Raw genomic sequence first — 14,266 nt, forward strand, 5'->3', positions numbered from 1 at the left:
TGTATCCAGTTCATCTCCAAAAAGGGCTTCACCTGTGAAAGGTAGACTTTCCACGACTTACCTGCAATCCGCATCCGCAGTCCACTGGCATAGCCACAAGCCCCTGCATGCTGACACTGCCATGGCAGTGGTACGTGCGTTGAGCAATCCAATCTCCTTTATGGCCTCCACCATAAAGTTAGCAGAGTCCTGTATATGCTGTAGGAGTAAAATAATTTCCCCCCTGGATAAGGAATCTAACCCGTCAATTCTATTACCTGACCATTTTCCAATGGCCCTAGAGATCCATGCACAGGCTATAGTGGGTCTTTGGGCCACCCCCGTAGCTGTGTACAGAGATTTGAGAGTGGTCTCAATCTTGTGGTCTGCAGCATCCTTCAACGAAGCAGTCCCAGGAACATGTAAAACTATCTTACGAGACAGCCTGGAAACCGAAGCGTCCACTATCGGTGGGTTTTCCCATTTTTTCCTATCATCCTGAGGGAACGGGAAGGATGTGAGTAACCGTTTTGGAATCTGAAACTTCCTGTCAGGATTAACCCAAGTTGCTTCAAAGAGAGAATTTAATTCCTTAGAAGCAGGAAAAGTAGCAGAGGATTTATTTTTCACATTTAAAAAAGGATTCCTCCTCGTCCTCTGACACCTTGTCAGGAATGTGTAATACATCTCTTATAGCTTCAATCAGGGCCTGTATTCCCTGTGCTAAAGCTGCATCCCCCCCTACCAAGTCCACCTCCCCCTCCTCTGGGTCTGATACATCATCGTTGGTATCAGCCTGCATGATTTGGGCCAGAGTATGTTTCTGTGGACAAATAGCAGTGGTCTGAGATGCCGGGATGACCACTGACTCTCTATTCATGAAGTCATCTACAGACTGCCTTAAATATTGCGTCTCCTCATTTTGGGACAATTTTATTTTAAATCATCCCTTTTAATTAATCTAACCACACAGGTTCAGATCCACTAGCTTGAGAATGTGTACCATCCTGAGTACACTGCAGTGAACCCCACAGATTGAGAAAAACACTCTGCTGCGCATGATACAAACTCCTTTGACATGATAAATGTGAAAGAGACACACACACACACACACACACACACACACACACACACACACACACACACTAACTAACGAAAAGGTTAAAGCACAGTTACCCACACAGAGCCCTTCTAGGGAGACAGAGTACAGTGGAGCCAGCCACACAGCGCCCCTGTAGCTAAAGATTAAACTTAGCTGGGTCGCAAACTAATTACCCTTAATATGGCTTATTACACCAAATTATTACCCCCCCCCCCTTTGTTATGACCCCCTGGTACCGCTGAGGTGCTTTGGAGTCCGTGTGGAGGAGCTGCGCTTCCCTGACAGGCTGCCTGTGTAAAGCGGGAATATGGCGCTGGTGAGCTGCTGGATCTGCTCATAGTGAAGGCCCCGCCCCCATAATGGCGCGGTCTTCCCGGTCTTTATACTAGCTGAGGTGTGGAAGCATGTCTGTAGGGGATCAGAACCCCTGTAATAGTGCCAGTTTTGCGGGTAATAGATGTGGCTCCAGCCGCCCCTCACAGCGAACACTACAGTGTACCTGAAGCCTGGAGTGCAGCGTGCATGCGCACAGCGTCTATTCAGTGCAGACAGGGGGAGAGGGAGCATGCCAGCGGCTCACAGAGCGCTGGGCATGACCCCTCAGTAACGAAAACAGCTGCAGTGTAAACTTATTGATGCCTCCAGAGTGCCATTTATTTTCCACAATTGGACATGTGTATGTTATGTATGTATGTATGTATGTATGTATGTATGTATATAAAATATCTACTTCTTATAACCAGGCACACTGTATTTTATGTATTTTACTGACCGAGAATTGGCTGGCTGCTGGTTCCTGTCAGAGTTGGATGGCTGCTGGGGATGGAGGTGGACACAGGCTGGAGTCGGAGCAGTCAGTGGTGACTAACGGCCTGGCTCTGCAAAGGATTGTGTGTGTGTGTGGGGGGGTGGGGGTTCTGCTGTAGCTGCACATGGCGACCCTTTTAACTTGCCTCTCAGTAAACGCAGCCAGCCTCCGTGGGGGATGACAGGCAGCCACTGAGGGGACGACCGGACCAGCCAAACGGAATCTGGTCTGCCAATCCGCCCCTGACACTAGAGAGAGGAGATGTGGGTATAGGCATACGCTGCGTAGGCGATAGCTGTAATTGAAGTGCAAGAGAAGAGGGTTGTGAGAACAGGAGGAAAGAGGGCCCTGCTCCAAGGAGCTCACAGATTTACCCAGATCGTGTGATATTCTGAATGACCCTTAAAACACATTTCTATTTATATCAATACTGATGTTACTCGCACAACAAAGTAAATAGATTAGGTACGTTGATATAAATCAAATACAAATGAAATTAATAAGACATCAACCTAAGCCCTCTGCAAAGGTATAATGATTAGTATGGGCTGCCTGATTGCTGTTATTTGCTACCACCTGCTGCGTTGGGTTCTGGCACCCGGTTCCTGTTTTGACCAAGGGCCTAATTCAGAGTTGATTGCAGCAGCAAATTTGTTAGCAGTTGGGAAAAACCATGTGCACTGCAGGGGAGGCAGATATAACATGTGCAGAGAGAGTTAGATTTGGGTGGGGTGTGTTCAAACTGAAATCTGAATTGCAGTGTAAAAATAAAGCAGCCAGTATTTACTCTGCACAGAAACAAAATAACCCACCCAAATCTAACTGTCTCTGCACATGTTATATCTGCCCCCCCTGCAGTGCACATGGTTTTGCCCAACTGCTAACAAATTTGCTGCTGCGATCAACTCTGCATTATCCCCCAAATCGAGAGGGATTTTTTTATGCTAATGAGACTACGTACTACCATAGAAAGTTATTTTGTAACTTCATAAATAAAATGTCTTTTTTCTATATTCCTTTTACCTTAACTCCCAGCCTGGACGTCTCAAAAAAGTACAGGCCATTGGCTGGTTTCTCAAGGAAGAGAACTTGGCGCAAATATCTGCAAACCTACTGGATTATGAGATCACTCCGCTGCATGTCGTGTATGAGGAATCGTGCAAAGATGCCAAGGTATCTGACCGCTCTTCTCTCCCGTGAGGCTCGCTGTATGGTACCGTTGTGTAACTATATACACCACTTGTATATCATAGTGCAGTTTGCAGATGTAATGCTATGCAACTTTGATCGACATGCGTGTCACTCAAAACAAAGTCGAGAAATATACACTGAGATGCAGTATGCTACTTCTATTGACAAACATCATTCACTTTGTTCTGACAGTCATTAAGTATATGAAGTATATGCTGAGACTCCGTATTATATTAATATACAGAAATACAGTTTAATGCTACAGATAAAGGAAATTGACAAAAACCACACGCAATTCAATAGAATTAATAAACTAAATAAATAAAAGTTATAAGAAATACTGAGCTTTGAGTGTCAGAATCCAATATGTCTTCATTCCTATCTAAGGGGCAGTGGTGCAAGTAGAAAAAATGTGTTACGGGTACTGTGTGCGCGCGCCGAAGGCGCGCGTGCAAAAAAATGGGTGTGGCCAAATGCCACATGGGGCGTGGTCAATGGAAATGGGGGCGTGGTACACATATGGGGGATGGGGCAGATACACGTATGACCCCAATAGTGCCAGATACACGTTGCCCCACAGTGCCAGATATACATTGCCCCACAGTTCCAGATACACAAATGTCCCCAGAGTGCCAGATACACAAATGTCCCCAGAGTGCCAGATACACAAATGTCCCCAGAGTGCCAGATACACAAATGTCCCCAGAGTGCCAGATACACAAATGTCCCCAGAGTGCCAGATACACAAATGTCCCCAGAGTGCCAGATACACAAATGTCCCCAGAGTGCCAGATACACAAATGTCCCCAGAGTGCCAGATACACAAATGTCCCCAGAGTGCCAGATACACAAATGTCCCCAGAGTGCCAGATACACAAATGTCCCCAGAGTGCCAGATACACAAATGTCCCCAGAGTGCCAGATACACAAATGTCCCCAGAGTGCCAGATACACAAATGTCCCCAGAGTGCCAGATACACAAATGTCCCCAGAGTGCCAGATACACAAATGTCCCCAGAGTGCCAGATACACAAATGTCCCCAGAGTGCCAGATACACAAATGTCCCCAGAGTGCCAGATACACAAATGTCCCCCCCCCCCAGTGGCAGATATCCCCCGGTGCCAGATACACAAGCCCCCCCCCCCCCCCCCCAGTGGCAGATATCCCCCGGTGCCAGTTATACATGCCCCCCCCCCCCCCAGTGGCAGATATCCCCCGGTGCCAGTTATACATGCCCCCCCCCCCCCCCAGTGCCAGATATCCCCCCAGTGCCAGGTATACATGCCCCCCTGTGCCAGATATCCCCAGTGCCAGGTATACATGCCCCCCCCAGTGCCAGATATCCCCAGTGCCAGTTATACATGCCCCCCCCCAGTGCCAGATATCCCCAGTGCCAGGTATATATGCCCCCCTGTGCCAGATATGCCCCCAGTGCCAGGTATACATGCCCCCCCCCCCAGTGCCAGATATCCCCAGTGCCAGTTATACATGCCCCCCCCAGTGCCAGTTATCCCCCAGTGCCAGGTATATATGCCCCCCTGTGCCAGATATGCCCCCAGTGCCAGGTATACATACATGCCCCCCCCCAGTGCCAGATATCCCCAGTGCCAGTTATACATACATGCCCCCCCCCCAGTGCCAGATATCCCCAGTGCCAGTTATACGTGCCCCCCCCCCCCAGTGCCAGATATCCCCCAGTGCCAGTTATACATGCCCCCCCAGTGCCAGTTATCCCCCCAGTGCCAGTTATACATGCCCCCCCAGTGCCAGTTATCCCCCCAGTGCCAGATATATATGCCCCCCTGTGCCAGATATGCCCCCAGTGCCAGTTATACATGCCCACCCCCCCAGTGCCAGATATCCCCAGTGCCAGTTATACATGCCCCCCCCAGTGCCAGATATCCCCAGTGCCAGTTATACATGCCCCCCCCAGTGCCAGATATCCCCAGTGCCAGTTATACATGCCCCCCCCAGTGCCAGATATCCCCCAGTGCCAGTTATACATGCCCTCCCCAGTGCCAGTTATCCCCCAGTGCCAGTTATACATGCCCCCCCCCCCCCAGTCCCCTGCTCACCGCTGCCGTCTGTCTGTGTGAGGGAAGGAGAGCGCAGCCTGCGCCTCTCCTTCCCCTCAGTCTCCGGCGGGTGTCTCAGTTTAATTCAGCGCCGATCCGCGAGCTCTGATTGGCTCACGGATCGCGCTGAATTAAACTGTGAGACACCCGCCGGAGACTGAGGGGAAGGAGAGGCGCAGGCTGCGCTCTCCTTCCCTCACATCAGCGGCGGGTGCGGCGGGGACGGTCACGGCGGGCGGCGGGACGGCGTGGAGCGGCGGCCCGTCGGTGTGGGTACGGCGTACCCACGGCTAAATTCTTACGGGTACGCCGTACCCACCCGTACCCGCCCACTTGCACCACTGCTAAGGGGGAGATGTATAAAACCTTGGAGAGAGATAAAGTACTAACCAATCGCCACTTTACAGGCTATGTTTGAACAATGACAGTTAAAAGCAGATTGGTTGGTACTTTATTTCTTTGCTTGATCGCTATCCAAGATTTGATACATCTCCACCTAAGAGAAACCTCTGACTCTATAACAGGTCGCCAAAGCAGACCTGAGCAGATGAATGATGTTCCTTCTCGGTCTAGGCTGAATCTCGATGAGCAAAGGGATAACACCCGTCTAATATACTTTACTATACGTGTCAAGATAACTGGCTAAGCTGGTATAATGTCCCATAGTGCTCAATGTGTCCACTGTGTTCATCGAGTGATCGAAACAGACAAGTGGTATAGAAACAGTCCTTGCTGACCCCATGGTGGCTTGAAGGCGCTGGGTGGCTTATGGGCGCTGGGGGTACTGTGGGGACAACTGTCCCAAGCAACCACGCCACTATCCGTGCCGCAGAGAGGGACCGCCAGCCGCAGGAGCAGCACCGTGAGAGAGATGTCCCTCCAAAAATGGCCTCAGAGGAGACAGTTATTAAGTATAGTATGAAGTGGGCAGGTAAGAACGGGGGCCCCCGCCGGGACCACAGACCCGTGGCGGGGGGATCCCCTGACAATGAGCAGGTACCGTGTGGGGGGGGGGAGGGGGGGGGGGAAGGTTGGTTTGGAGACGCCAGAATTTTTTCTGGCAGGGGGGTACATAATTTGTAGTTACGTTGCTGAAACAGATTGAAAAACAGGCCATTATTATATTAATGTCTTGTTTGACAAGCAATGGTCAGATACAATTGGCCATTCTCAGGCTGTATGTATTGTTAGGAGTATTGTACAGCCATGTTATGGCTCTGTCACTGAGCCTCAGAGGATATCTGCTACTTATGCAGAAATTGCCATTTACCATTTTTAGCCTTATGGTGACAGCAGATAAAAAGGTATATATAGTGGCAGATGCTCAATTAGCTTAGTGATATCATTCAGGTGCTTGAAAATGAGGGGTATTTCTAAGTAAGAAAAAAAGGCATTTTGTTTCCCCCAGCACCCTGAATGATAACAGTAACCAGATTTAAATCTCACACAATATTGGAATGCAGAGATCTCAGTTACATATATTTGCGCAAATGTATGAATAATCCCCAGAGCCGTGTCAAGGCCTCTCTGTATATTTGGGGTCCCTAGCGCTATATCTAGGTGCAGGGTGTGGCAGATAAAAGGTGTAAGAGAGTACTACTGTATAATCTCCAACTTTATAGGACATTAATTTTCTCTAAATGTAAATGTAAGCTTTCATTACAAAAGTTTTGCATTTTAATAGGGATGTTTTCATAATTTTTTTTTTTTTTTAGCTTCGGAAATAGTTCAGATTTTAGGTGGTATTTTTTTTCCTCCCACTCCTAATGTTTTTGTTTGTTTTTTGTTTTTGTCCAATATCCATTTTTTATTTTTTTAGAAGCTTGATTTACACTGATCGACACTTCCCCAGCCTCTCGGGCATTTTTACATAAAGCCAAACTATCTTGTCATGGGTGATTTTTAACATAACATCTATAATTCTTTGGATGAGTTACCCAGGTTGTGATACATTTAACACATTCAGTGTTGTTTTCAGGAACTAAACCTCCCGGTTATTGGTTCACAACTGGTGGGACTGATTCCTCTTCAAGCTCTATTGACTTGTGCAGAGTATTATGTCAGGAAGGAAAACCTGTTCATACTGGAAGAAGAACACAAAATCAGACTGGTAAGACTTTCCTTCTCATTATAAAATACCTTTATTTGCATGTAAAAGAAAGAAATAGCATAGGCAAACGCAGGTGGGGTTCCCGGTTGCTTGGAAACCCCCCTCCTTTTGGCAAGTGGCTGAAATTAACAATGGTATATAATACGATTACTAGAGCTGCCATCACAACATGCAGTTTAAGGGACAGAGCAGAGATACTGCTTATGCCCAGTGGTAGCAGCTACATCAACCAAGTTTGCTGTGTGTGTGGATCTGAGTCCTCAATCAATGCACTAGACCAGAGAGTAGCTACCAGGAAGAAGAGACAGGAGCCGTACCATGAGGTTGAGGGGGGGGGGGGGGGGGGGGGGGTGAAGGGCATGTTCTCCACTACCTAAAATCATGAAAGTACAAACCCAGTCCAAATACCTAATCTGTGTATCCCGGAGGAACTAAATTCAATAAACTTTACAACTTGTGGGTGCCCCTACAATGAATGCACTAGCATATTGCGTTAGAAATTATTAAATTTAATGATCTTCAAGGACTTTTATAAATCATTCCCACAACCATCACTGCATTACAACCACAATGCTACTCTTCCTACAGCGGTTCACTACGATATGCCGGCGGTCAGGCTCCCGGCTACCAGCATACCGGTGCTGGGAGCCCGACCGCCGGCTTACCGACAGTGTGGCGAGCGCAAATGAGCCCCTTGCGGGCTCGCTGTGCTCTCCACGCTACGGGCACTATTTTATTCTCCCTCCAGGGGGGTCGTGGACCCCCACGAGGGAGAATAAGTGTCTGTATGCCGGCTGTCGAGATCCTGGCGCCGGTATACTGTGCGCCGGGATCCCGTCAGTCGGCATACAGAAGACCATCCTTCCTACAAATGTCTATATGACTGTACTATGTGGTCTTGTTTTGTAGGTAACTAACAGGCTTGGATTGGACTCTCTGGCTCCCTTTGAACCTCGCAAAAGAGTCATTGAGTGAGTTGAATTTGGTGCAACTAATATTATACTGGTTAATTATGATGATAATTTGTTTTCAGTCAGTTCCACTTGACTCCTTTACACCAATATCCATGTTCTCCCCTTTAGCATCCTCTTATCTCGCAAAGTCTGTATTTCTCATAGGTATCTCGTCCAAGATGACTTGTCTGGGACCCTTGTCACACAGACCCTGAGAGGGTTTGTGCACAGTGTGAGAGCACGAAGTGCTACCCCTGGTGGAGGCTCCGTCTCTGCTGCACTATCTGCAATGGTGAGTACATTTGCGGTTTGATGGGTCGTAGTTGCTGAGTATTTTAAAGTGTTCCTGTCAACTATATTAGCTGGAAGAAGCCATTAGTGATAGGCAATGGCCAGAACTGGCCACAAGCTCAGAAACTTACTGCATATGGCTGTGACTTGTAACTACATACTAAAGGCTCTACTGGCTGGACACGCTACTTGTGACCAGAGTCTAGCAATGGCCATCGGTGGTTTAACCATCAATGGTACTATTGGTGGTTAACCTTGATGGTATGAAACAATCGATGAGGAACCATCAATTGTATCACCCACCGATGGGTATCCTTGCTCTTTTACTCACAGGATGGAAGACCAATTTCTAATGGAGCGGGGCTTTGTTCATGTTGGAGGTGGAGCTAGTCTCAGTGTCCCAGTGCCAGAAAGTAGAAAAAAACCATTGCAGGGCTCTGGGCCATCAATGGTGGTGAACCATTCAATATCTGCCATTGATGGCAAAACATTCATCTATCTGTTAACGATCTATGCTTAACAATGGGAGAGAAAGAAGGCTCTTGTGTGGGCACACTCTTATGCAAGGAAAAAGATTCCTATATTCTATATTGAAGAATATTTAAAACATAACTTTTATTAATGTTATTTAGAATATAATTACCCATCTAAATGATCCATAAAGAATTGAAAAATATTAAAATGTTCTGGTCTCTTTTTCCAAAGAGTAATTGGAAAGGTTGTAGACACTGAATTGTCATACCCCCATTTCCCCTGACCAGTACAGATTTTCTGTATTGATGGGACCGAGGAGTGGTTAAAAACTGTTGTGGATACGTTCAGACAGAACCACTTATATTAAGTTATTACGATAATATTCAATGGTCACCAATATTTGGACACCTGAATTGTTGACAAACGCCACATTTATAGATAAAAATGAGGTGTTGAACTGCATGGGACACGGAATAGATAAAGAGGGGGATAAGAAATTGCTGGATAGAGTTAAAGGTGATACTGCTGTTGGTGTCCCTTCTCACATAGGGATGAAAATAAGTCTTACTTTACAACACCAGGTATTCGCAGGCAGTCTCCTTTCCTGGTACTAACCCGGCCCAACGCTGTTTGGCTTCCAAGATCGAACGAGATCGGGCATTGGCAGCGTGGTATGATAGTAGAGAATTATGCAATCTGTACACCAATGAGAGTGCACCTATTTATTAAGTAATAGACTAGGAAGTAATTAGAAAAGAGGAAAGAAGAATGAATAAGTAAAGTGGGTGAAAATGTGTGGATCTGCTTTCCACGTTAGGCACGGTTCAACAGTTCCCACATCCGTGGTGCTGTGCTCCGTGGATCGTGGATGAGAGTCCACGAAAATTGTTGGTTAGAAGGGGAAAGAATAAATCATTGTATTGACATTCCAAGACAAAAATAAGTATTGTATCCACATAAAGTGAGTTCTTGACAAAGTAATAGATAATGTAAATGATATTATGCTCTTGACATACAATGTTGTCATAGACAGTGATACAAATGTATTCTCACAGCAAAAATAACCATATATATAAAGTTTCTACATATTAGAACGTCTGAGCCAACAATTGATTAAATATCAAAAAGTCAAGAATTAGCACGGATTATTACTATAGATAGACTGGTGTGACAGAATAATTGCTTCAATTTAGAACAGCCTATCTGCGAGTTCAAAACATCTTGACACAGCAGTATCTAGTAGATGCTAGGAATTATATAGGTTATAGAACACAGCCCTGGTCTCACTAAAAGAATTGATCTTGGAACTAGTATCAGAAATTAGCATAGATTATTGCCATAAATGAACCAGCATAACTGAAACATTCCCTTAATTGGAAAATATGAGCAGACTGTTTATAAAAGCAAATAATCCTGACAGAGGAATGTCTGATAGATACTAGGAGTCAATGCAGGTTATGACAAAAGAAGGGGATTAGTAGAGGTGTCCTGGCCTCTGTTGGAGATTACACTTTCATCTTATATCAAGGAGCAATCTTCACATGAGAATTATTATTAGCTCTGATATGTAAAGAATATAGCTGATTGCAGATAAGGTGATACTGTCTGTGGAACAAAACCACACAACAGATAAGGCTTACGGAACTCCAAACAAGAGGACAGTTGAGCAGATCAGTGCATCGTCAGGTGAATATTTCCATTTATATTACATTTTTTTAAACCTATTTTTCTCTTTCATCCACTAGGGGACACTGGAGTCCTATACAGTAGGGGTGTGAAGCTTGCAACCGGAGGTGTGGCACAATCTAAAATTAGCATTGTCTGCACAGCCGGTTCCTCCCCCTTCGCATCCCTCCTCCCTCAGTTTGGAAAATCAGGCTTCTTGAAGATAGATCTATTTTTTATTTTTTTTTATTTCATTTATACTGGCCCAATCCCTCCTAACTAAAGGGAGGGTGCAGGCTTTCAAAGACAAAATGCCCGATCCCACCTAATGAAAGGGGGTGCAGGCTTTAAAAAAGGAAAAAGGCTGCGTCCCCCTAATAAAAGGGGGACTAAGTTAAACATTGAGAGACAAGGATTTCTACTAAAGGAGTCTGCATCTCTCTGAAGACGCCAAACTGTGAGTACAGGTTGTTGTCAAGATAAAAATATTAAGACTTTCCCAGCAAAAAGGCCAGCGGTCACATAGTGTTGGGCATCCCGTGTCAGCAGGCGCCACTACGGGGTTTAGAGATCATCAGTCCGGGGAGCGCGCTGACCTGCGGTCACGCTGTGTGGAGCATCCCTTAGTCAGCAGGCGCTGCTACAGGACTGAAGAGAGCGGGCCAGCGGTAACGCAGTGTGGGACGTCCCCTGTCAGCAGGCGCCACTACGGGACTTGGAGGAGATCAGTCCCGAAGCACGATGACCTGTGGTCACGCTGTGTAGAGCGGGCCAGTGTCCGTTAGTCAGGAGCCGCTACGAGACGTGCGCCGGCCAGTGGTAAGCCTAGTATCCCCTGTAAAAACAGCAGGCGCCGCTACGGGACCTGGAGGAGAGTGGTTCCCGGAGCGCGGTGGCCAGAGTGAGTGCCGCGCGACGGGGGTGATTCCTTCGGTCGTGTGCGGGGGCGGACAGCGGGGATCAAGAGGCACAGTGTGCTCTGTCACATTTTCTTTTAGGACAGCGGCGCAGAGTTAAGTTTAGGTGTATAGAATTTTTTAAAGGCGGCCATCTTTTTATTTCCAGTCAGGCGCCAAAAATTTATGCGGCATGGATGAGCCCTCCCCCCTCCTTAAAAGAAAGGGAAAAACGAGGGGGATTTTTGTGTAGTTACTGCTGGTGAAACTAGAATCGACTCCCTCTGCTGGTGAAAATAGATATCAACTCCCTCTGCTGGTGAAATTTATATAAATCCTATGAGGATCTAACCTGAAAAATGAGTCTTATTACCTATATTTTCAAAGGATTTCTATTGCAAAGATCCTGACGAAAATACGAGGAAGCAAGTGGATACCAACTCTACCATCGTAACTGACCTACAGTTGGGTGCTTGAGGGTTGCAAGTCGGCTGGTTTTTAAAAATGTATTTATTTATTGTTTGTTTCCTTTTTGTTCTCTTCCATTTTAGAGAAGCAAAAGTTACCAGCCAGACAATCCGATACCCTTGCTTCCGTCTTCTATCACAGTCTTTCTCTTCCTAGTTTAAAGGGTGAAAGCGCTGCGACACAGTCTGGTACGGGGTTTAGTCAACACACCAAAGACGGGTTGGCAGCTCCGGGGTGTGCGATTCCTGCTTAAACAGGGACGCTCCTCCTGGAAGCAGTGCTCCGTCTAGGTCATGAGAAGACAACCTTGCAGATAGAATCTCCAAGGTGATAACAGAATCACGTAAGCAGCAATCAGAATTGACTGCAGGATTCTCAAGAAAGATGGAAAAAAAAAATTCTCATCAAGTTGACACCGCCCGCGCAAAAAGAAACACATGTGCGCAAGGCAGTTAAAAGACATCTTCCTATTATGCAGAAATAGGAGGAGGGTCTTCTCATTGATACAGTAGGCGAGTTAATTAAATCTCACCTGGACGCCGAATTTCCGAAAGAGGACACGGCAGTCTCTGGTTTGGATTCCTTAATTGACGCAGTGAAAGAGATCCTAAACTTTCAGGTAAAAGACGTTAAGGATCCAGAGGATTTCGAGCTATTCGACTCTCAAAGACCGCTTTCAGCAGGATTTCCCATTCCTAAATCTCTCCAATCTCAAATGGAGGAGGTTTAAGGAAGAAGCCTGATTAACGTTTTCAATTTCCGAAGCGTTTTAAGTAACTTACCCCTTACCTAAGGGTGTAATGAATACGTCTTAAACTCCATCAGTAGTGGATGATTACCTAGGAAGGTGTCAAAGAAGACAATCTTACCAATTCCTAATGTAATGACTTTAAAGGATGCTTCAGATCATAAGGTTGACACAGCTTTAAAGTCAAATTTTATAACAGCAAGTGCAACACAGAGACCTACGATCGTCTGTGCTTGGGTACACAAGGCTATGGGAGCATGGTCTGGAACATAGCTTAGCAGTGATTCCCGACTGGCGGATGACATTCGGGAATCTGCTTCATAATTGGTCAAGCCTCTAAGGATATTAGCACAAGGAGCTTCTGACGACAAGAAGGCGGTAGAATCCATCCCCTTTTGGGGGCGAGATACCTTTCGGTCCACAGTTGGACAAGTGGATTTCACATGCTACAAGGGAAGTCCACATTTCTGCCTACTCCTTATACGAGAACCATTTCACAGATTGAGAATGGTTATTCGGGACCAGCGTTAATAAATTTAGATCGCAGTCCTTTCTAGCGGGGGCAGAGGTAGAGACCACTCATAGGCAGCAAACATGTGGTCAGCAGTGGTATTACGATTGCAGTGTCCGCCTGCAATGTGTGCATCCTGTGTTCGAATCCTGTCGACACCAGAGATTTAAAGAAAACAGGCTACACCTGCTGACAGAACAGTGGCATGACGACCTACCAACTCACCTGGGGTCCCCCCTGGGTGAGCGCACGTCTGAAAGGTTTTCAGGACATCTAGGCCAAAACCTCCCCTGAACTTTGGATAACCAACCTTATCTCCCAGGGGTACAAACGGGATTTTCAATAGAGGCCTGACTATCGTTTTTTTTTACAACAGGACTGCCTCAGGACCTCAGAAAACTTTACTGACAGCAATTCCAGATTTGCTTCGGTCAGGGGTCAGTACTCCAGTTCTCGCCTCTGAGAGAGACTTGTTTTCTATTCCGATCTTCTTGTCGTGCCGAAAGCCAGACAGAACGGTCAGACCGATACTCAATTTAATGGTTTTAAACCAGTTTATAAGGGTCTACGACTTCAGGATGGAATCATTCCAGTCGGTCATTGCAGGCTTAAAACAAGGCCAGTTTATGGTATCCATGGACATAAAGGAGGCATATCTACATATCCCACTCTGGACACCAGGCTCACTTAGGGTTCACACTGGTGACGGATCACTACCAATTCAGGGTGTTGACGTTCGGTCTATCAATCCCAAGAATCTTTACGAAGATCAGGGCAGTCATGATTATACCTTATCTAGACGATCTAAGGATTAAGGCATCATCTCAGGAACTGCTCATCAGAGAGATTCAGACGTTACATAATTTTCTCATTCAACATGGGTGGATGGTGATGTTATAGAAATCTGGCCTCATGCCAACTCCGTGGATTCAATTCTTCGGTTTCATCTTGGCCTCGGTACCATTGAGAGTATTCTTACCAGAGCATAAGGTCC

At 46.4% G+C, this 14,266-nt stretch overlaps 1 protein-coding gene and 1 pseudogene across 2 annotated transcripts in view; one reads left to right on the forward strand and one right to left on the reverse strand.

Annotated features, from left to right (window-relative positions):
• The window catches only part of FTCD (formimidoyltransferase cyclodeaminase), an 82,659-nt gene that overhangs the window by 39,617 nt on the left and 28,776 nt on the right, over positions 1–14,266 (forward strand). For both annotated transcript variants that reach the window (XM_063933272.1, XM_063933271.1), the window contains 4 exons: positions 2,925–3,062; positions 7,135–7,266; positions 8,176–8,237; positions 8,385–8,511. In XM_063933272.1, the coding sequence (XP_063789342.1) occupies positions 2,925–3,062; positions 7,135–7,266; positions 8,176–8,237; positions 8,385–8,511 (459 nt within the window). The remainder of the gene's footprint in view (positions 1–2,924; positions 3,063–7,134; positions 7,267–8,175; positions 8,238–8,384; positions 8,512–14,266) is intronic.
• On the reverse strand, positions 9,551–9,669 carry LOC134947014 (5S ribosomal RNA; annotated as a pseudogene).

Source organism: Pseudophryne corroboree, chromosome 7 (genome assembly GCF_028390025.1).
Source record: "Pseudophryne corroboree isolate aPseCor3 chromosome 7, aPseCor3.hap2, whole genome shotgun sequence".
Taxonomy (NCBI): domain Eukaryota; kingdom Metazoa; phylum Chordata; class Amphibia; order Anura; family Myobatrachidae; genus Pseudophryne; species Pseudophryne corroboree.